The sequence below is a fragment of the Anopheles coluzzii genome, chromosome 2 (genome assembly GCF_943734685.1).
Source record: "Anopheles coluzzii chromosome 2, AcolN3, whole genome shotgun sequence".
Taxonomy (NCBI): domain Eukaryota; kingdom Metazoa; phylum Arthropoda; class Insecta; order Diptera; family Culicidae; genus Anopheles; species Anopheles coluzzii.
Window position 1 is genome coordinate 111,573,458 of NC_064670.1, and position 22,242 is coordinate 111,595,699.

Below are 22,242 nucleotides of genomic sequence, written 5' to 3' on the forward strand. Positions count from 1 at the left end.
CGTCAATGATTTCGCGTGTGGGTAGTAGCTAGCAGGCTCTATTTCAGTATTCAGTAAATCACAATCCCGTGACACTCGTCCTTATCGCGACATGTGACAGCTGTCACACATCGGTTGGTTGCTAATGCTGCCGCGAAACGAGAAAAGGCATTGCCGCTGGCTGAGTGATGGAAACTCATTTTCTAGTCAATCTCGAATGTGTGACTGTGGGACAGAAGGGATTTGCTGTAACAGGCGCACTTGACAGTTGAATGAAATTACCTACAAGTTAGGTAGGTGGTAGGGTAGGTTGACAAACCGTCACACCGTCACTTAAAGCGAAGTCGGAGCGAACACTTTCTCACTAAAACTGGGCCCAACTTACCAGCGAATGCGCCATGAATTTCATTGATATCGAAGCTGCAGACGGCCGAACCGACCAGCCCGTTCGTGCTGGTCGTAAAGGTGGCGTAGAACTTGGTCTTGTCCGTCGGCAGCTGGTACACGTCCTGGATCTCGTTGAAGTAGAACGGAAACTCGCCCGAGATGCTGCAGTTGATGCGCGCCTTCAGATACGTCGCCCAGTTCTGGTTGAGGATGTTCTTGCCGCCGGTGTCCTTCTTGCAGACGCGCGCCACCCGCGAGTACACCGCCTTGCCGCAGTTGATGTACTCGACCGCCGTCTCGCGGAAGAAGAAGTACACGTGCTCACCGATGTCGAACGAACCGACAAAGTTGGGCTCTGCGAAGGGAGGGAAAGGTAAGAAGCGAAATGGTGAAAATGGGTGTGATACATCGGTACAGAAATTACACATAATAAGCGGGACAGTTTGGGTGTGTAAGGCGCTTTCCGGTGTTTCTAGTCGAATTTGGGAGACTCGAAAAGAAGCGCAAGAGTTTGCCGCGTTGCACATTTGGAACGTTGGAAGCTTTTTCAAAGCTATGGCCTGTTTGATGGTGAATGTGTGTAACTTATGGACTTTAGTAAACAGTTGCAGCAGTCTTTGGGCTAGAATGTGTGTCCTCCCCATGCCATGCCAGTCGAACGCTGCAGCAAGAACAAATTGTATCGTTACGGTTGTTTGGTGTTTGGGCGAAAGTTTGTGGGCCAGCAGACGCGCTCGGACGTAGAAACTATTGCCATCGGGGGAACGGATGGGCAAATGAATGAAGTAAAATGGGAGAAACTTTTCACTGCTCGTTTGTGAAATGCAACATTGCTCCAAAAGTAAGAATAAAAAACTAACAGAAACAAACGAGCCACCGAGAAAGAAAGCGGAGAGGAATTCACTAAACTTAACTCGCTGCACTGTAAATTTCAAAGTTGATAAAATAGATAGACAAAAAAAAAAACGGAGCACGTCGGAGGTACGGAAGTTTTCCATCTCGGACGTTCGTTGGATCGGTTCGGGTGCTGTGTGCTACAAATTCTCCAAGTCCAGTGATTGGGAATTTTGAAGGCAACAAAACGAAGCGTGAAAAAAGTTGTCCCTTGGTCATTTTTAGCCCAGCGCTTTTTTTTGTTTCGTATGCTGTAACTAAACTTGTACCGCAATTTACCGAACAAGGGACATACACAACAGGGTGTGGTACTTTGCTTATCCTTTATTTCATCTTTTGCATACTCTTTTGGAGCTTTCTTTTCCGCAGGCGGAGGTGAGCAAAAGGGATTTGTTTGATCGGATTATTACACTCTCTGCACACTACTTTCCTGGGGTTAATGTTAGGACATGGGACCATTCGTTTCGGTGCATGATTGATGTAGTCCATGCTTGTACCGGGTCATGTACCGAGTGGCAGAGAGTACCGTTTTACAAGACAAGTGGCTATCACAAAAAAGAAATTCCCTTCTCTTGTGGAAAATTTGATACACTGAGTCGTTAAAAATGGGCCCACACTCGGACTGTAATGGACATGGACGATGAAGTATGCTGCAAATGTAACTAGGGTTGAAGATTTTATTCCCAACACAAAAAAAAGTTCTTCAACATGATATTTTTCTCTCTTGCCGGCTAATAAAGAAACCATTAAATTGGCCCATTCTGGCCACCAATCCTGGTCGGACCAATCTGCCACCGAACACAGGCAGGTAAACTATTTCACCTCCGACCACCACGAGCTTGATCGTTTGCTGTGTAAAATGCAGCAAGGAGAGAGAGAGAGAGGGGGGAGAGCGTGGAAAAGTGAGTTCATTTAATTTTCCTCCAAACGCTTCTCAAACCCCTCTAAAATAGAAAACTTTTGCACTCTCACACACACACACACATTTTCGGCAGCATCCAAAAAGGCCAACTTTCGTCCTGCTTGGTTGGAAGAAAAAGCAATTTTCTTGCGCTTTTTTTCTCTGCCGAACTGAAAACTAATTGAAAAGACGCGCACACGCGATACTGGAGGAGTCTGGTGGGAAGGGGCAGGGGGAATGGTAGGGAAAGATTTCCACAACTAATTACTCCACACATTTTGCTGGCACATCTTGTGGTGAAACTGTGACGATGACGCTGGTCACGACGAGCCTCGGAGGGAGCAACAGAAAAAAAAGGTGAGTACAAAAATTAAAATTCATGAAGAAAACTGAATTGAGCAGTTTGCCCTTTTACTTCTTCCTCCAACAGGCTGCGTACGGCAACCAAACAAAAAATGGCTCCCCCTCAATTCCTCGAGCGCATTCCGATGAGTGCTCCATAACAAACAATATACTGCAGTCAAAGCCAAAGAGGAGCCCCAGAAAAAAGGGGGGGGGGGGCAGCAAACTCCACCATAAAGTTATAAAACACTCCATACTCCGGCGGCTGCATGCACAGTAAATGGTGCAAAAAGGTTTGGCCCAAAATATAGTTATTTTATGTCATGTCCCAAGGTAAAAGTTGGGAAGCCATTTTTTGGGTTTGATTTTCGTTGCACACCGCCCCGCCCGTACACTTCTCGCGCCGTTTGAACGCGTGTTTTGGGATGAATATTTGGCGCGTTTCGGTGAAAAGTGGTTTTGGGGTTCACTTGTATTTTTTGTTTCCTTCGCTAGTGCGGTGGAGGTACCACTTCAGGCTCTAAACGGCAAGAAATGTCTTCGCCCGTTCGCGCAAGAAGTCGGGAGAAAGTTGAAACATCAAGGCGGTACACACGTACGTGAGATGCGTCTATAAAATGTGTCCTTATGTTTTGTTCGCGTTTAATGGATGGTGGAATGGGGCTAAAATTAATCCCAGAAAAAAAAAACGCAGACTGCCGAAAAAGAGCCATTCGAGGCGGTTTGGTTGTCGCAATAGGCGTATACCTGACGCATAGCAGCAGGTTCGGAAGTTTGCAAGGAGAGTACAAGCAGCAATGTCAAGTGTGGTGGGACATACTTGGTACATCTGCGTGACAAAGGTCGTGCTGGGAGTTGGCAGTGGCAGTTGTTGTATGGAAATTGTTTCTTGTTTATGAATTTCAAGAGCGAAAGTGTTCAATTAGCAAGAGCTGGGTTTTGGTTGGAGCGTTGGGGAATTCTACTGTTTTTGAAAAGTTTCTTTAATTTAAAATATTCTTCTTTGCAGTTTGTTTAAATAAATTATTGGGTATTTTAAAATATTAAAAACATTTTAGCTAAAAGGTATTATTTCCATTGCATACATTCTTGCACTATTAACCATTTCGTTAAGTAATTTCAAATTTCCCGCTTCCATAACCAACAAACGACATCCTGATACAACTCCTAGTTAAACACCTTCCACTTGCCGGAAGGTGTCCCGCACCAAAGTACAGGAGTGTAACGCTGTAACGGTAGCGAGGAATGGGAAAAACACATTACACCCAAACATCAACTAGCAGGCAAGGCGACTGGAATAGCAGGAAAGTAAAAGTAAAAACAAGCCCGCCGACCAGAGCGCACGGAATTCCGTCACCGAAACGGAAGCAACGCAAACCGCGCGCGAGCGTATGACAACGGCGAGGAGTACGTGCGCATTTTGACGGAAACCGCATAGCACCATCACGGCGACATAGTACCTGTACCTCCCTGACCCTCCCTTCCCATCCCTTCTTATTAACGGCAAGGAGGGGCCACCGCCGTTCGCATGAAAGTCCTTGCGTCCTTTTGGGGTCTTTTGAAAGGCGCCTTGTGTTGGATGGGTGCTTTTTTGTGCTTCACGTGCAGGACGATTTCACCCTGCCATGGCGAAATGAGAGAGGGAAGCTGCCTGTCTAACGTTTGCGTGTTGCCCGAGCGAGAAGTAGAGGCAAAGTGTCGGTAAAGAGCAAAATTACTTCCCCTGCTCTTGGAAGCGTTACTTTGGCACATCGTGCGCCCGGGGGAGGGAAGACGTACGGCGGTGGCCTCTTGTGAAGTGTCACTAACCATTGCATTGGCGATGTTAAAGCCCGGGAAGAGTGGCGCACGGCACCGGCTAACGTGGTCTGAGTGCAATAAAGAGCTACAATTAGACACACTTCGCGCACGATACACACGACACGCAGATGGGGAGCAGATCGTGCGACATTGCCGCGTCAGTCGCCGTTCGTTCATTCGCTGGTCCTGTGGTTGTTGTTCTGCTCATTTTCCGCCAGTGTATGGCAGTGTGGGCATCGTTCCGGCAGAGCACACGAGCACAACATATGCGAGATCACGCGTGTGTGTGTGTGTGTTGAAATTGAAAAATACCGTATCATTCCGGTACGGTGCGGCGTAGTCTGAGCACATTTTTGGGCAGTAGCAGCAGCAACGGCAGCAGCCCTTTTGTCTGCGCTTGGGCTGCGCGCTTAGTACGCGACGCTCTAGAACCGTTCTCAAGTTTGACGGTTCCAATTCACCCAGCGGATATTATCTTTCTCGTTTGGCATCGATTGTGAAGAATGAAAAGAAAAGCCCAACGCACGCACCCAACATGCATTCTTGGAGCTTTTCGGTGGTGTGTAGGATGGAATGATCAAAATTGTCTTCATGCGAGACGTTTGCCAATGGTGGCTTCTGTGGGACGAGAGAAAGTTGAAAGGGAGCTTTTCCCGGGGCCGAAGGAAAGCACGCTGCCTTCCGGAACCATGGCCATGCCGGCATGTGTATTTGAAGTGTGATAAAAGGAGAAGAATTTAATATCCTAACATACGTTGCGGTGTGTTGTTACGTATTGTTCATAATGAAACCATGCGTTGCAGATGAAAGTTTATGTAATAATGAAAAGGGAGCAAAAGCGCAGACTTCGGAGTGCTTCCATAGTTACAAAGACAATATTGGTGATGATATGATGGAACAAATACCAGACTTTTAGTAGTAAATGTAGAAAGTATCTAAAATGAATCAAGTTTTTAAAGTACAGAGGAACCACTCATAACGAGTACCTTTTACAAACATTTTTCGCATAACGCGCCATTCAAAATTCTCTGCGAATACCCCTCTTAACGAGTAAAATCTCGCATAACGAGCAATTTTTTAGACTTTCTAAGAACTGAGCAAATACATATTAATAACACACAAAGCCAGTTCGAAGAAAGTCTATCCAGCTACTCTCCAAATTGTCACCAGGCGTAACAACACCTATATACCCGCACTTTTCTAGACCTGGAACCAATTATTTCACTTTTCATACAAATTGTATGAAAAAGAGCCTACCGCATAACGAGTGAGTCATTGGAACTGATTAAACTCGTTACGAGGGGTTCCACTGTATATGGATAAAAGATTTGAGAGATCAAATCAGTTGCATAATTTATACGATTACCAAAGCATCGTACTAAATGACATGTAAAACAAGTTCTGAAGTCTTAAATGAAATTAAAACGCGTCATTTTTGCACTGTCATCCTCAAGTTGCAAGTCTCTAGTTGCTCGAGAGATTTATTTATGATAAGAGCTTTATGTTTTAATGTGAAGAGCTGTAACAAGGCTCAATTTATCCATTTAGCTTACTGTCAGATATTTTAAGCCTAAGAAATGAGTTTAACTGTCCAATAAAAGTTATTCTCAATGCTTAGCATCTGAGCTGTTGTACCAGTAACTCTTAAACACACAGCCTCAACACTGATAGAGGATACGTTTTCCACACATCCCCTTTAAATGTTTCTAGTGTGTCGCAGCATAAATGCAACCCATTACACCGATCAGAAAGTGTCTCTCTTGACAAAGAGATGCATTTTTAAAAGCATCTCTTTGTTCGTCCCTTACTCCCACAAACTTATGCATTTGCGAAGTACAACAGTGCATCTTGGTGCTGTGATGTGATCGATCTTGTGCGAACGATCGGAAGAATGCACGCTCAGACGTATCACTTTCAGCCTGCTGCTTCAAAGTCCTCCACCTTCGGTCGTCCATTATGCATCCATAAAATCTCTTGCTGGTGTTCCCAGTGTTCCACCGTGGTGCGGGATATTACACGCCAGCAAGAAACAAACTAAAAGCAAAGCTCATGCAAAAAGCGAGCAAAGTGTTGCTTTAGTAAACATTCTCCTTTTTTCTGTGTGCACCTTTTCACCTTTTTTTTTTGGGGTAAAATGTTACGCTGTGTTGTTTTCCCGGCGTCAAGCTAGGAAGCAATCTCTTGCTCACTTAGTGGGACCACTGGTAACGCGGCTTCGCAAACAGAATGATTGTCCCACAGCATTAAAACACAACGCGTCAACCGTAACGCCACGCGACACTTTTGGCAGTGTTGTGTGCGCACGTTCGGGCACGTTTTTCCCGAACCATTGGCAAAGCGAGAGTTAGAGAGTTCAGCGCGTGCAAAGCAAATCATCCTCATCATCCTTTGCCCATCGTACATGTTGTACCGGAGCTTGTATTTTTTTTAAACCATCGCCAGTTGGCACGAATATCGCATAGTTGAAGCTGTCAGAAAGTGCGAGTACGACGCGGAATAAGACTAAAAAAGGTATTCATCGTCATAGAAACGGTGAACAACACGAAGAACACACAAAAACACTAGAAAGATGCCTGAAGGACGGGGTGAGAAACTTTGCAAGCACGCAAGGCAGTTCGTTCTTTGTTGACAGCAAGCGAAGGAGATGCTTTTGCATCCTGCGCCATACACCCGGCGGTACATGGTGGTGCGGTCGGTCGCCATCTTCGGTCCTGTTTCGCGTTGTGGGCATGGTAGTAGTGTCACACCATCCGACCGTCCGTCCGCTTGCCTTTATTACACTTTGATTGAGTTTTTTATTCAAACACTTCCACGACTCAGGCGCAGCCTTGGTTTCGTTCCGATATGTGCTTTTTCGAGGCGAAAGCTTTTCCCAGTACAGCTACCTTCCGGTCCATCTTCAAAAATTGAGGGTCTTTTTTTGTTGTTGTGGCGTCGTGGAGGAGACGGAAAATGGTCGTCAGGACACGCGTTCCGTTATGCTTAACAGCAGACGGGCAGAAGTGCGCTGTGTAAGTACGCTTCCGTGGCCCGTGTGTACTTTTACTTAGCAATTTAGTTCACTTGTGTCATGGTTTTTTTTAAGAACATTCTCTTCTTTTCTGTAGTATGAAAATGACATTTGAGTGGACATTACAGAACGCTGATACATGATCGAGTTCGATAGTAAGAGCAAAATAGGGTTAATTAATTTCTACCTCTAATGCTACTACATTATTAAAAAGCAATAAATGGAAAGCACGGACAATATTTTTTTTCTTTTCAGTAACACGGGAAATGGACACAAGCACAAGACAAAATAATAAAAAACCTTCTTGAATAGTCTATGGTTTCGCACAAACACTTCAAAGCGAGTGAAGTTGAAAGGAATATACACTAAAGTATAGTTGCTCTTGTCATTTTTCTTCTACTGAGGTGATGAAGGGTGTTATTTTAGCTCATTTTCCGTGCCGTTTTTAGATTTATTCTTATAGCAGCATTCATTTTTTTCCCTTTACAATGACCCTTGATCGTATTATTGCCAAGAGAGAGAACGCGAGCCCACTTGCACACTTTGTACTTTTTGCTTTACGTTCACTCGATTGCTGCATTGCACATTTAAACCCGGGAAAGGTGTGCCTTCGCATTATTTAATTTTCTTCCTTATGGCTTCAAGATCTTTTCAAAGACGTGCGGTGAAGGAATAAAAAATCGGTTCTGTTATTTTTCCCACGTTACTTAGAGTCTAACTTGATTGTCTTTTGCTGTAGCTGCCGACAACGACTCACTGGCACTGTACGATTTCAAGATTTTCGTTTCAGTCCATTTAAACACGTTCAATTAGCTATTATGAAAAGGAACACAGCATTGTTACACAGAAATAAATTATCGTAAAGAGAGTATGCTACCATTTTTGTTTATGAATCTTATTTGTAAGCCTCATATATATTTTTTTGTTTGGCTCAACCGATGTCGGTCAAGGCCTGCCTGTACCCACTTGTGGGCTTGGCTTTCAGTGACTAATTGATTCCCCCCCATAGCAGGATAGTCAATCCTACGTATGGCGGCGCGGTCTATTTGGGGATTTAACCCATGACGGGCATGTTGTTAAGTCGTACGAGTTGACGACTGTACTACGCCTCACCGGCCTCATATACTGGCTATAATTTACATTATTTATTAGTTGAAATTTACGTTGCAGAGTTGCGCGGTAAAAATCATAAAAATTGGTTCTCTTCTATTGGATTTAACACATTTAGTCATCTCCATCACTCGATCTTGAAAGTGAAGCCTCGCACTTTTCCTTCAAGGAACCATGGAAGTTCAGTTAGAGCCGAAAGAGCCCAAAATGCCTGTAACTCCTGCAATTTAAAGAAGTTTGTAAATTCCCTAAATTACTAATACGCACCACTCTATGATCAACATACGAACAAGCCATTGTAACATTGGGGAAAGCCAATAATTTGCTATAAATATTAACCACTCAGCATCAGGCCCCGCCAGTAATGCCACAATCATAGTGCGTCATTGCATACGGAAGCGGCGGCGTAATAAACAACCAATTCCAATCTCCAGAAAGGCAGCAACGGCCAACAAACGTACCAAATACAGCAGTCACTGTGTTTGCCATCATATGGTTTTGCCCCTCTACTGGGAAGGCCCTTTTTCTTGCTGCAGTCATTAATTATTATGATGACTTCCCAAACGGAAAACCAAAGCGATGCCGGGGAAACGGTCACTTGCTCGCTTCAGCCCTCGTCCGAGCGGTGAGTGTGGGAGAGAGTCTGTTAATTAAAAATTGTATCCTTCAGGATCATCCCACAGCGCACAGCAGCACAGGACATTCGGCACAGGCACACGGAGGCTGGCTGCAGAGCTGCGGAATGTGCTATTGCAGGACTCTGTAACTGGAATGAAAAATGGACTAGGTCCACTAGTAGTAGTACGAGGGTGGCGGGACAAAAAACGACGCCCGGCTATCTTTTCACACCGCGGGGGAATATGGAATATTTTATTTCTTCATTCCCGTGCAGACGACGCTACTGCGCTAGACGATGATGATGATGGTGGCGCTTGACGACGATTTGTGAAAAACGCAAATTTTCCGCATGCTGCTGCGCGAACGAAGGAGAAGAGAACCCAAAAATGACCACATACGCGCGCGCGCTGAACGACGACGACGGATGGTCAACTAGCAAAGGCGGCTTTTTTGCCTTCTTTTTCCAACAACGGGACCCTCAGGTGACTCGGGCCAATGTACCGTGTTCCTAATTGTAGCAAAAAGTGATACTCTGAGCGCCGGGAGGGTGCGTGAAGAAGAGAGCCGGCTTTTTTTTTTGAGGTTGGTGCCATTAAATTTATGTACATGCACCAAAAACTTTACTTTTATGAACGTGCTATAAATTATTTTAACTTTCATTTTCTCAGATGGCAGCAGCAGCAGCAGCAGTAGCGGTGTGCGCGTGCAACCGCGAAACGTACCACGGGGCACCAGCAGAGCCTGCCTGGCACGGGGTGGTAGTGTGAATGCATTTTCAATTTTCCACGTGATTCCCTAGCTGGCGGGGAGTGACTGTAGGGGAGTTTTTTTGATGGAACATATGCCTATGGGAGGATGGTGCACACTACTTTCACTTTTCAGTGCCCGCCAGACAATTTGCCGCCAGAAGCAGCAGCAGATGCGTGAGTTTTCCAATTTAGTAAGTTGTGTTGCGCGAAAGGTTCTTTTTGTTTTTGTTGTTCTTCAGTGGAACAGGAAAAAGGAAACGTTTGACAATTTGCCAGTCCCAAACGGCATGGACACACAGTTGCCAATAGCAAACAGTTGCGCTCGTGAAACTCGAAGCGAAATGAAGATGAACGATGGTCCGTATCCGGTATGACACACGTCGTGAAAATAATCCCTTTTTGGTTGGTCTGGTAACAGCAAGGAAATAATTTAGCATTTGTTAGCGAAAAATCTCGTAAAAGAAAAACAACATCGTTGTCCTCTCCTCCACACGGCCATCCACCACACGTTAACGAGCGCGAGTGTGTGCCCTTTCGGTGGCGTGTACATCATACGGGCGAACGAAGTGGGGCACAGGAGAAAACGGATCCAAATGGGCAACACACATTGCTGTCATCTAAAAAGTGCTCGTCTCAAATGTACGCGCGACGCTCCAATGGCGACGAGTGGACAGTAGTGAGTACAGTGAAACCGAAAGCAGACAAATGCGCGAAATGAAAATTCAACGCCACACGGTTTTCCTGGCTGGCGCCAAATGTGTGTTCGCCTGACCGTTTGCTGGAATGCAAACGGCAAACAGTGGAGCGGTAACGAACGGTTCTTTTCAACCCCCATACACCTCAACCAGAAAAGACTCTCTCTCTTTTGACCAATGTCCACCAAAGACATCAGAGAGCGAGTGAGGAACAGCAACAGAACAAAAAAATGTTTTGATTATGCTTTTTAATGTGTCGTTTTCCTTCGCTTGGCAAGAGTTTATTTTTCATTCCCCAATGTCCACCGCTTTTTCTGCTGCTACGTTACATAGAAATAACGACTTACGGTGACAGCACACGGTGGTCGTTGTTGACTTTTTTTTTTTGCGACACGGGATGCTGTTCCCTGCTGTGTGATGGCTTTTTAGTTTATCCGGTGGGGGTTTTACGATTTTGTTTCGCATTTTCGTTGGAATGTGACGCAGCGGGACACACGGGGTGGAAAGATTGGGTGTAAATAATGAAGAAGTGGGATAGAAGCGATCTCGTGTCTCATGATTCGTGTGAACAGGATCAAGAGTACACTTGGGATGAGGCGTTTAATTTTAGAATCTGTTGATTGGATAGGATTTTCACTTGTTATTGCGCTTGTTACTTGAAGCACAGTTAACGTTCGAAATTTCAACCATTGAACTACTATAAATTTAAAAAGGTGTACTATTTTACGCTTGCTTGTAGTTAAAACCCTAACTAGCCTTTTGAACGCCCTAAATTAACCTTTTAATCTTAATTAGAAACATGAACTGCATACATTTAGGCGTTTAAAATATGAAGGATTTGAATTTGAAGGGTAAACTATCATTCTAAGTGTTAATATGCTTCAAAACATAAAAAAATTTCAGTTCCTAAATATTTCTTCGATCATCCTTTCCTGTACGCGTGTAAATTACATTCAACATTTATTAATAACACTTTCCTCTTCACATTTATAAATAACAACAACACGTTAGCTCACAAATTGTACTTGCATTGCTCTTTTATAACATCACTATTTCGCTAACACTCTCACACCATTCTATCCCGCCCCGTTGCGGGAAACGACGTGTAAGTAACAAGCTGTCGTCGGTGCCGAAGAGCAGCAGCACAACCAAACGCTGCACTACTTCCGCTTTGCATAGCGGCAGTAATTTCTTCGCTTTCAACACAGCTGCTGATGGATAAATTGTAAAAGTCGTTACAGCGACTTGTACATCCGTCACGAGACACACCGGCCAATGTGTGCCCCGGGTCTCTGCCAGCGATCATGCCCGGGCAAGCGAATGAGGAATATTGAAATTTCCTCCGCAACATTTTCATTCCCGAAGAGGGGGAGGGAAACACAGCTAAAACCCAGTGAACGATGGAACGAGCTGGAAAATGGAAAATCGTTTACAGATGCAACGACAACATTACTGGCCAAAGAGAGTGCGGTGCAAGGGGGCAACCGCGTAGCCGCATAACCGTGCAATATACATTGCAATATGCATGCGTTACGATCCCACGCGAATGCGCTAAATACTTTTTCCCCTCTGGGGCTGTATGATGGTGGTGGTGGTGGTGGTGGTGGTGGTGCAGCAGCAGCATCAGCAGACGACAGCCATCATCCGCTATGATACACATTTTTATGCATGAAACGGACGGAAATTATCATAGTAATGACACGGGCGAACCAGCCTCGGATCGTGTCGTGTCGGTAAATGGTTCTTCAATCTCGTCAGCCAGCAGCGCCAGCACATGCCAGCACCTTATGCTTGTGTTTCTGGTCTGGTCGTACATCATACGGAGCGCACAAATTGATTATCAATTCCTGTTTGATGGCAGAAGCATATGATAGGATGGCGGAAGTATATGATGTTATTTTTCCTTTGATTTTCGTTTTTTTCCTATTGATGGCAGGAAATGACTGAGGATGGAGTTTTAGAGATAACTGTTTAATTTTTGTTCTGGAAGTAGAGTTATTTGTGTGTACTTTTCAATCTTTTTTTGAAAAATTATGCTATTTCTCAACACCAGACGCGAACACCAGAACAGATTTCACTAACGCTCCAAAACCAAACAATTGAAATGATAGCATACTGTCGATCGGAAAGGGTATAAAACTCCCAACACTAACACACCAGCACCAATCTGCAGCATACAACAATGATGTCAAACGGGAAAGGAAAAAAACCCCATGTTCAAACGATCCACCCAAAACTTTGCCTGAAATTTATCGATCAAGAAGATTATAAACTCCAATCATTCCGGCGGTTCCGGCGGGCATCGCCGTGCGCGCGCTATGTGTGCTGGGAAGTTTTGCACCGTGCGCACGTTCGGAAAGTGTTTCACACTTCTCCGGCAGAATAGAAGCTTCTCGGTGCGCCCAAATGGAAGGGGCAAGCCTGATTGGAGTCTGATTAAAATAATCGTAGTTTATTGGATGCGAAAGTTTGGCCGTACCGTCGCCGGTAGCCGCCCCGGCTGTGGTGTGAAGGAGAACACGAATTCCGGTAGTGTTTTATTTCATGCTCCAGGTATTGGGAAGTGAAAACTTTGCTTTTGTAAACACATAAGAGGCCACAAAAAAAGGTGTCAGATGAAAGAGGAAAATATGTGCACAACATGGAACAGTACAACAACCGGATTTGGGTGGAAAAATACTATCCCTAGTATCCTGTTACTAGATGTAGTTCGTACTTTGTGTTATATTGTGTACGAAAAATCTGTTATTTAAACTATAGTGTAGAATCTGTTCAACATTTGAACCAAAAAAACACAAATATAAAAGCTCAAAGAGACGTTTTTTTAAATACTCACATGTCTCGTTTTTACCTATTTTTTGTTTGAATTCTCCTCATAGTATTCAAGTTCCTAATTTTAGTCGCAACATCATGCTGCTGGTGTGTCAGCCACCCGAGAACGTTTATCTTCATTCACGAAATGAAAATTAAAACTTTCACCATTTTCCTGTGTGACCTGTGGCTCTGGTCTGCGTTATTTTTTTCCTCTCCCGAGCGCACAAAAAGCCACAAAAATTTAGTTTGAGCGTGAGAACGAGTGATAAAGCGACCGCTCGGCACACACAGCGGTCAAAGTGAAAGTGTACACATTGTTAGACTGCTAACGAAGAGTGCGCAGTGGCTCTTGGCAGAGATAGTCGGAACAGAAGGTAGTAGTAGAGAGTAATAGTTGGGCTAATGGGTTGCCCAGTTGGTTGAGCTGTATGGAACGGAAGAGGAATGTTTTAATTTAAATTTAGTTTTTAAACGGGAAAGACTGAGAATTAAAAGGTTATGTTGAGTAACATTCAAAATACTTTCAACTCAAATCGTAATTAAGAAAGTATTTTTTAAATAAAATTATATTGAATGTAAAGTCAGAGTTACATTTGAAGGCAAAAGTTTTCCCAGCATTTAAATAAACATATTTTTTTATGTGTCTGCTTATGATTTAAGACTATAAAAAAAACTGTTTATTAAACGTTATAAACAAAAAAACCGTTCTCCGATGGAGACGCCTGGTGTTTCACGAACTTCAACCATTACCCTTCTTCCTTTTTGCATTTATCGTGAGCTTTTTTGTTTTAAGCTCAAAACCAGCAAACAAAAACGTGTTGCAAGTGGAGGCAAAAATTTCACGGCAACACTTCAACACCAACAGAGTTACTGCCATTACTTACTGTTCCACTTCCCGTATGCATTCTCACTGGAAAAAAACAGCACAAAAATATAACACCGCTAGCTGGTTTTTGTTGTGCGCAGCGAGCAAAGGCAGAGTGTGTGAAGAAGTAAAAAAATCACTTAACCATACACATGTCACCATCGCCGTCGGTTAAGTGTCGCGCGGCAAATGATGCAAAATAAAAATGGGTGAAATAATTTTCATGATTACTATCATTACAAACTCGACAACACGGGACGACACGGCAAGACACTCGTGAGCGTAATGATGGCATGTTATGTAGTGCATTTCTTCCAGTTTTCTCGCTCTCTCTTTCTCTCGTGGTATTATTTGCGCTTTGCATTCACACAATCACGGGATGCGAACATTTTCCGAGGTGTTAAATCTGAAATTGTTCACACTCACTCGCTTTGTGCATTGAGCGACGCGGGAGGTATGCGCTGAAAGGTAGTTCATTCAACCTTTGCTTGTTACTTTCCCGGCAGTGAGTGCAATTAGAAGGCGTCTATAGCTGAAGCCTTTAGAATGGTGCAACTATCTGGTTCAGCGAAGTAGCGTTTTGTTTACAAAAAAACACCATTCAAACATCACTTAAGCCCGAACGAAAGGGAGTGGAAGGAAAAGTATATTTTTAAAACAACGGTTGTTAACGGTACCGGGAACACATGGGGTGGTCTTATTTCGCAAACGACAGCCTGTAATTTTCCATTGAATGTTAATGTAGTTACACAAAAAATCCTTAAAAAAATGTTTAAAAGCTCAACCTCTCTCTCCCACTCTGTCACTGGCAAAAGGAACAAATATGCACATGCAAAAATAAAATCCATTTAGAACACATACATCACCTCACATTGCTACTGGTTCGTAGCGCCAAAGGCAAGTTAATCAAACGGCCAAAAGCATGCCAAAAGCGAACAAACACCACCGTGCCGAAAGATTGATGCATCGGTTTGCATACTTGCACGCTGTAATGCAATCTTTGCGCTGCAAAATTCTTTTCTTTCTCCCTCAAGCGGTACCGTCGGTAAAATAAAACGGACTTTTTCACACACTACATGGCTCGTACAGTGGAAAGCTTTCATCCTGTAGCTACGCTACCGGTTTTGTGTCAAGAAAATATGACACAACCAATTTAACGACGGTCGACGGTGAGGTGGGAGTGGGTTTGAGAACGAAACACAACACCGGGGAGGAAAATCGTTTTCTACATTTTCCATCAGTGCAAACGATTTTAAAACTACTTTACGCGGCGAAGAGCAGGCAGGCAGCCTGCAAAGGTCAGATGGTGCGCACCGGCATAGCTTGTGGTACTTGTCATCCGATGCCAAGTGGGGGGAAAGTATCGCACAACACGCTTCCGGAAAATGTATTGGCATTTCCTGTGTGTGTGTGTTTTTTGTAGTTCAAAAAAAGATTCTTTCTACTGCACAAACTAGAGAGCAACGGCTACGAGAAGGTACAGTAGATGGGGGAAAATGCATAAACAGTTTCCCATAGAAAAGCTAAAAAAAAAAAAAAATGGGCAACGAAGAAATAAAACGGAACGAAAAACAAAAACGTAGCGCTAAGCTGGATATGGAGTGAAAGAAAACTGCTTTCACTTTACACCTGAGATTGGTGCATAATAGATTCCCGAAGTTCGAGGGAACTGGCGGGCGAGGAATAGTGGATACAATCACCACCGCCACCACCACCACTTCTTTCAAGCAGTATAGTTTGCAATGAATCAACGAGCAGTGAAACAAGAACAAACTGCAAACTCTGTGCTAAAAAAAGGAAAACCATGTAGCTCCATGTTCCGTGGCAATACCATCGACCATCGGGGATCGATTGACGTGCCGACAACCCAGGTGCCGTCGAGAGTGCAAACAGTAAAAATCTGCACCAACAAGACGGTGCACAACACACACACACCTTTCCGTTACTGCTGTGTGTAGTGTAGTGTATGTTGGCATGCAAATAAGGTCAGTGCTGTGTGTATTTTATACTTTTTCTTTTCCACCTTATCGCCCGTTACATCCCGGGACCCATACCCAACTGCTTACAGCACCGATGGCAAAAGCTTTCTGTACAGCTTAGGTACGCTTCTTTGGTTAGTGGTGTTAAGAATAAACACTCCCTTTCCTGAACGGCAGGGCCAGCAGCTGTGTCTCTCGTGTGTGTTGGCGCGCTCGATTCCTCGATGCGTACTTGCTTGTGGATGATGGTGGTTGCATCATCGTCTTGCACAGAAAAGATCAAATGCATATGGCAACGGAAGGGAAGAACGCTTTACTTCCAACACGCGCACTGCACCAACAAGCGATGATTTCTTCATCTGCAAAAACAAAATGGAAATAACTGGAGCAGAAATGGAACGGTCTTAAAAGCGCAAATGTGTTTGTCAACTACCTCTCACCACGGGGAGTGAGAGCCGCAGGAGAGTGAGAAACACACCCAACCATACACCTCTCGAAACGCTACACACACACACACTAAATAGGCGTAACAGTTTACCTTTTCCCTTAACATCCACTCACTCACTCGCGCGGCACCCTTGCTGCAATCATTTTTTTTTGCACTGCGTTTCCCCACAAATGAAAAGCTGAAAACATCCCCTGCGCTTTGGGTCTGACAGTGTGCATAATTTTTATAGTGCACTTCAACCCTTCCAGTGTTGAATAGAAGGACAGAAAAAAAAATATGGATGAGTCGAAAGTCATTTAGACACTACGCTCGAGAGCCAGTAAAAGGGAAGGGAGAGCTTTTGTGTGCGCGTTCAATGGAGAACGATGTTACCACCACCCTCCGGGGCGATGAGGGATCGGCCTGGGCAAATAAGATACAAAGAAAGCTTTCGCTTATAAACGCTGCTCGGGATTTCACACTATCCTGTCTAGTTTTACTTCAGCTTTCCCGCACTGCTCTTTATTAGTGTCGCTGGTCACGTCAAAAAGGAACGAAGAGCGCTAACACCTCAATGCTTTAGGGCTCTACGCTCCTAATGCAGGGCATGATGTTAGAAGATCTTACCGTAGGAACTGTTGGCACGGGCAACATTTGAATAGTGCTTAATATTTGCTTAGCGTGGCTCGAGTTGGTTGAAAACACCAGCCGGCAAAGTGTAGTGGAGGTCTGTGAAGAATCAGACACACGCATAGACACAGAGTCGTTTAGGGCAGAGTCTACGGCGGCAGCTATTCACCAGCGTGTTGCCCCTCGAGATAGTAGAATAAAAGCATCCTAATGCATTCGACTTCATGAAAAAAGGGTGTGAAAATTTGCGCCACCGATGTGTTGTGAAGCTTGCACTGTGGGCAAAGAAATGAGAGTAAAGTCACGCTTTTGTATAGCATGGGAATAAGGGGAAACGCACACGTATGGAGCGAGACAAAACCGTCGCCTGTACTCGAAACAAGTTAGGATTGCCAGTAAGTGTTATGTGATCTTTAACTAAGAAAGCGATAAAGGTAGTAAGTTTAAACGTCCGTACAATAAATCATTAATTATTTGAATTCTTTAAGAGCTTTACAAACAGCCTATCTATAATGCCAAACTTGAACCGAACCCCGCTTACCTGTGTCTATTAGCTGAACAATTTAGACCACAGATTTCTACCTAATTCTTTACCGGTCGATTGTACTCTCTATCGATTAGGAGGTATTTTAACACATTTTAAAATTTATATAAATTACAAAAAAATGTTCAAAAACACATTAAAAACTTACTGCTACACCCAACCTCAGCATGCCGTGAAAGATCATGCGAATGAAGGGGATATCAAAGGTTGCTTTTTTTTTGAAGGTCCGGCGGTAAAAGCTTCCTCCGTCACACATACATACGCTCACACACGCTTGAGCAATAGCAAATAAGAAGCGAAATGTTGAATAGTTTAAGCAACCAGCGCAACTAGGCAGCATCATTTTTTTTTCTCGAGAGAGAGAGTGAGAACCCACGTCAACAAAAGCTCAACGAGAAAGTCAACCGGGCCGCCTCCGACTTTCCAACCGACACACATATCGTGGAGGGAAAAAAAACCCGGCCTATGCCCACACTAACTGAATGGGAGGGAGGCCAGGCCAACAGCAGCGACTCCATGCTTCGAATTTGCTGCATGCTGAATAATGGATGAATGCGACCGGGCACGGGTCAGTTCACTTGCTCCCCTCGCCTCCTCCCGCTCTCTCCCTGTGTCTGTTTTCGCGGCAGTTGATGATGCCCGGGTGAACGTGAAGCATAAATCAGGCGCGAGCAAATAGGGTTGCAGCTGTCGTCCGAAAGGGGGGCATATTTAATGGATTCATACGTACGCCGGAACGTCAAAATGCTGATTTCCCGAGACTGGCGCAACTCGGCTGAGTGCGCGTAATGTTCGTAGAAGCATGTTACCATTTAGCAAAGAAATGGGTTTGGGAGCATGTAAAATACGTAGAAATAAGGAATCCATTTGCCAACCATTCGACTGGCTCCGATTGGAAAATGTCGATTTCTGTGAACCAGTATGGGATGATTTAGAAAAAAAAGGTACTATTTATCCATTTTACCTCTCACCAACACAGCTACACACACACACACACACACACACACACACACACACACACACACACACACACACACATACATACATTTTATAATGGGATTTCTTTCACCATAACCGCGCGGTGGAAAGTGCAAGAATCGAAACACCTTACAAAAGGCCATTGCACACACCACATGGTTAGAAATTTAATGGCAACCTCCGGGGCCGGCATCCCGCCGGCCGATTCCCGCGCGCACAAAACCAGGGCAACTTTTAATGTCCAAAAACGCTCAAACCCATCCCGATCCTCCGTCCTTGTCGGACCGAAATTGAGATTTGAGAAAATTATTTTACAACATGCTGCGGTTTTTAAGCTGCCCGTTGCTGCAGCTCAGTAACAGCTGCTGCTGCTGCTGCTACCTTCACACTTCCGTTTTATCGAACATTACACCGCGCCGCACCTTGTCGGGTTGGCCACAAAATGGCCGGCAGCCCTTGCTTGCGGGGGTGAGTTTTGATGGCCGGTTTTTAACAACCGATATGACGACTTTTACGATTCCGTAGCCACAACTGCACGTACCAAAGCAACCCCGTCGGATATATGGTGGGAAATAATTTTTACCGGGCTTTTTGTGTCCAAAGGGGGGGGCTGAAAACCTGGAGGAAGTTTTCCTATGGCAAAAGCTGCAACGGATGGATACGGCGGCAGCCGAAACCCATAATCACAAAACCCTGCCGACACACCTGAAACGATGATGCTCTCTCACTCTCTCTCTCTCTTTCGGCGCTCGATGGCAGCTCGAGTAATGGGAAATGTCTTCCGCAAAAGGTACAACACGGAATGGGATTGAATTTTTGCAGCAAAAAAAAACCCCTATTGGTTTAGAGGGGGTGGAAAAAAATCCAATGAAAAATTGGTCCCCCCTCCCCTTTTTCTCACCAATCGCCCGGCGGGAAGGGGAAAGAAAACAAGGAAAATAGATTTTACGGTACCTTAAAATTTAGGACCACCACTGCTGACATGTACACGCTGACTTTTCGGTATCATAATTTACCACATTACCTTCCAGCTGGCCGGATGGTGGGCAGTGGGCAAACAGCAATGTGGAAAGCATATTACGTGACACCGATGGCTTTTGTGTGTACTCAATTTTTCCTGCCAAATGTGCAAGTTTTTTCTTCCTTCTTTCTTGAAAAATCATTTTACAGCCACCGTGACGATTTTGTCATCCCGGGAAAGGGAAAATATGGTCTCCGTCACCTGCGGGCAGGCAAGTTTTATTTTTATTTGAAAAGCAAAATCTGTCCCATTCTTTACACACGGGACACGGGGCGCGGGAAAGTTCATAAAAAGGCATCCATCATACCGCTCTCCCACCACCGCACCAATCGGACACGGCATCCCGAGCACATTTTGGACCGCTTTGGGGGTGCACGGAATATAATTGAGTTATAACTACCCGGAGATGGATTTCCACTGCTGCTGCTTGAGATGGAGGACGCAATTTCACGCACACACCCTCGCGCTGTCCAGATTGCAACAGCTGCCCCGCCGTAGATGGAAAAGTTAAACCCAAAAAAATGAATATTCTTTGAAATGTCTGCAGGGCACTTTGGGGCTTGGGGAACGAACGTATGAGGGTGCTGATATTGTTTCGCTCTTTTTTTTTGCCTTCTTTGCCAAGGAACAACATACACAAAAACGAAGAAGTTTGATGCAGAAAAATGCGCACGAAAAGCAAAAGGGAAAACACAATCTTACCTCCGGTGCGGGAGGGGGGAGGGTGGATGATGATCAACGAATACGTAAATCTAATAACCGGAAATAAGGAAAATGCTAAACAACGTGCTATTTCTCCACAAAAGATTGCCCAAAAAGACTAGATAAACCCGGTAAGAAAAACAGGGGACAAAAGACCTTTTTCGTACGCGTGCGGAGGTGATAAAATAAAATTTAATAGAAAATAATACATCTCGAGTTAATTTAGTACCGAATGAGTGAAGAGGGAAGGGGAAGGGTCGCACTACGAAGAGGCCACATTTGTAAAGAAAAGGGGACCCCGGAGAACGAACGGACCGCCCCATTTGCATAGATATTACTCCCCCGGGGATACTTGTTAGCACATGGAGAAGTATAGGCATTGGGCGAAAACAAATAATTCTGACGTCTCTCGGTGTCCCTCCGGCATGCGCCTTGCCGGAAAAGCAACAAGATGGAACATGCAAAGGTACGTTTTCGAGGAGGGTTGCCGGTTCTTTTTATTTTCAGGAAGGACAGCGTCCCAGATGCGAGACAGTTTGCGTAGGGCAAACAGGCAGCCGAGGGGAAAAGAAAATAGGATTTGTTTTCCTAATGGCAAGGAACAATTGAAAGAAAAATCACCAATTGGAACCGGTGAAAGAGGCATTGTCAAAAGTGAAAGTATGAAGGTAGCAACAACAACAAAAAATTTGAGCAGAAACAGGAAAAACAAAACAAATAAGCCCTGTGATGGGTACTGTGAGCACGTTGGATTCGTTCCACTGCAACATCTGATGCTCTCTACTACTTTCTCCCTTATATTTCGCTTTCACCATAAAAAAAAAAACATCAAACCTTTTTCTCTGCTTCCCTTCATTACCACAGGAACGTGGCAAAGTGTAATGTAACCCGTTCGACCGTCTCTAATTGCATATAAATTGTGCGAAAAGGCAACTAACTACCCTACTACTTTGCTTGCCTTTATCGGTGCGCACCAACACATCGGGAAGCGCCAGTGAATGTCATTGAAACGGGTAAAGGATAACAAAGGCCACAACACACAACACCAGCACACGCAAAAAAACCTTTTCATTGAAATATTTACACACACACACACACACACACACTAAGAAGGAATGGGCGAATAATACTACAAGAGACGAGTGACAGAAGACGGCCACCAACGAGCAACAAATTTGAATTGCAAAGATGAATGTCAATGGTCACTTCCCTTTGGGGGGAAGATATTACCCGGCCCGGGAGTGAAGAAAGCAGCTTCAGCAGAAGGATTTTCACAATCGTCATGATACGCACGCCGTTGGAGGACGACGGCGAGACACAGCAAGGTGGGAAAAGGAATTTGAATATGATTAAAGCAAATTTTCAACCGCTTGCAATCATTTGCCTTGCGGGACAGCGCGCTGGCGGAAACGAAATGCTGAAAGGAGTAAATTGTTCTTTGAAATTCGCGTTCGAACGGAACGCGGGCGAGGGCAAGAAACGAAAGGCGAGGATTGAATTGAGACGATGCATATAGAAGGGAAAAAGAACTCAAACACAGATCTTTCTTTAATGTGGTTGTCGGCACTTTTCATTACGTGGTTTGGGAGTGGGGGAGATGTGCTACCTTTCAATCCCTTTCACCCTTCAGCGTAGTGCGGAGGAAACCCAAAGAAGAAGAAGAAGAAGATGAAAAAAAGGTAAATATAAATGAAACACACCAAAGTCCAGGATGAAGCCGCTCGAGCGACGGGTTTGATGAAGTCGGAAAAGTAATTTGGACTCCCTTTCCCCCCCAGGTTTCCCTGCTCCCGCGTT

At 44.5% G+C, this 22,242-nt stretch overlaps 1 protein-coding gene across 8 annotated transcripts in view; it reads right to left on the reverse strand.

Moving 5' to 3' along the window:
- The window catches only part of LOC120947519 (semaphorin-2A-like), a 273,154-nt gene that overhangs the window by 11,012 nt on the left and 239,900 nt on the right, over positions 1-22,242 (reverse strand). For all 8 annotated transcript variants that reach the window (XM_049607919.1, XM_040362897.2, XM_049607917.1 and 5 more), the window contains one exon: positions 365-721. In XM_049607919.1, coding sequence (XP_049463876.1) covers positions 365-721 — 357 coding nt within the window. The remainder of the gene's footprint in view (positions 1-364; positions 722-22,242) is intronic.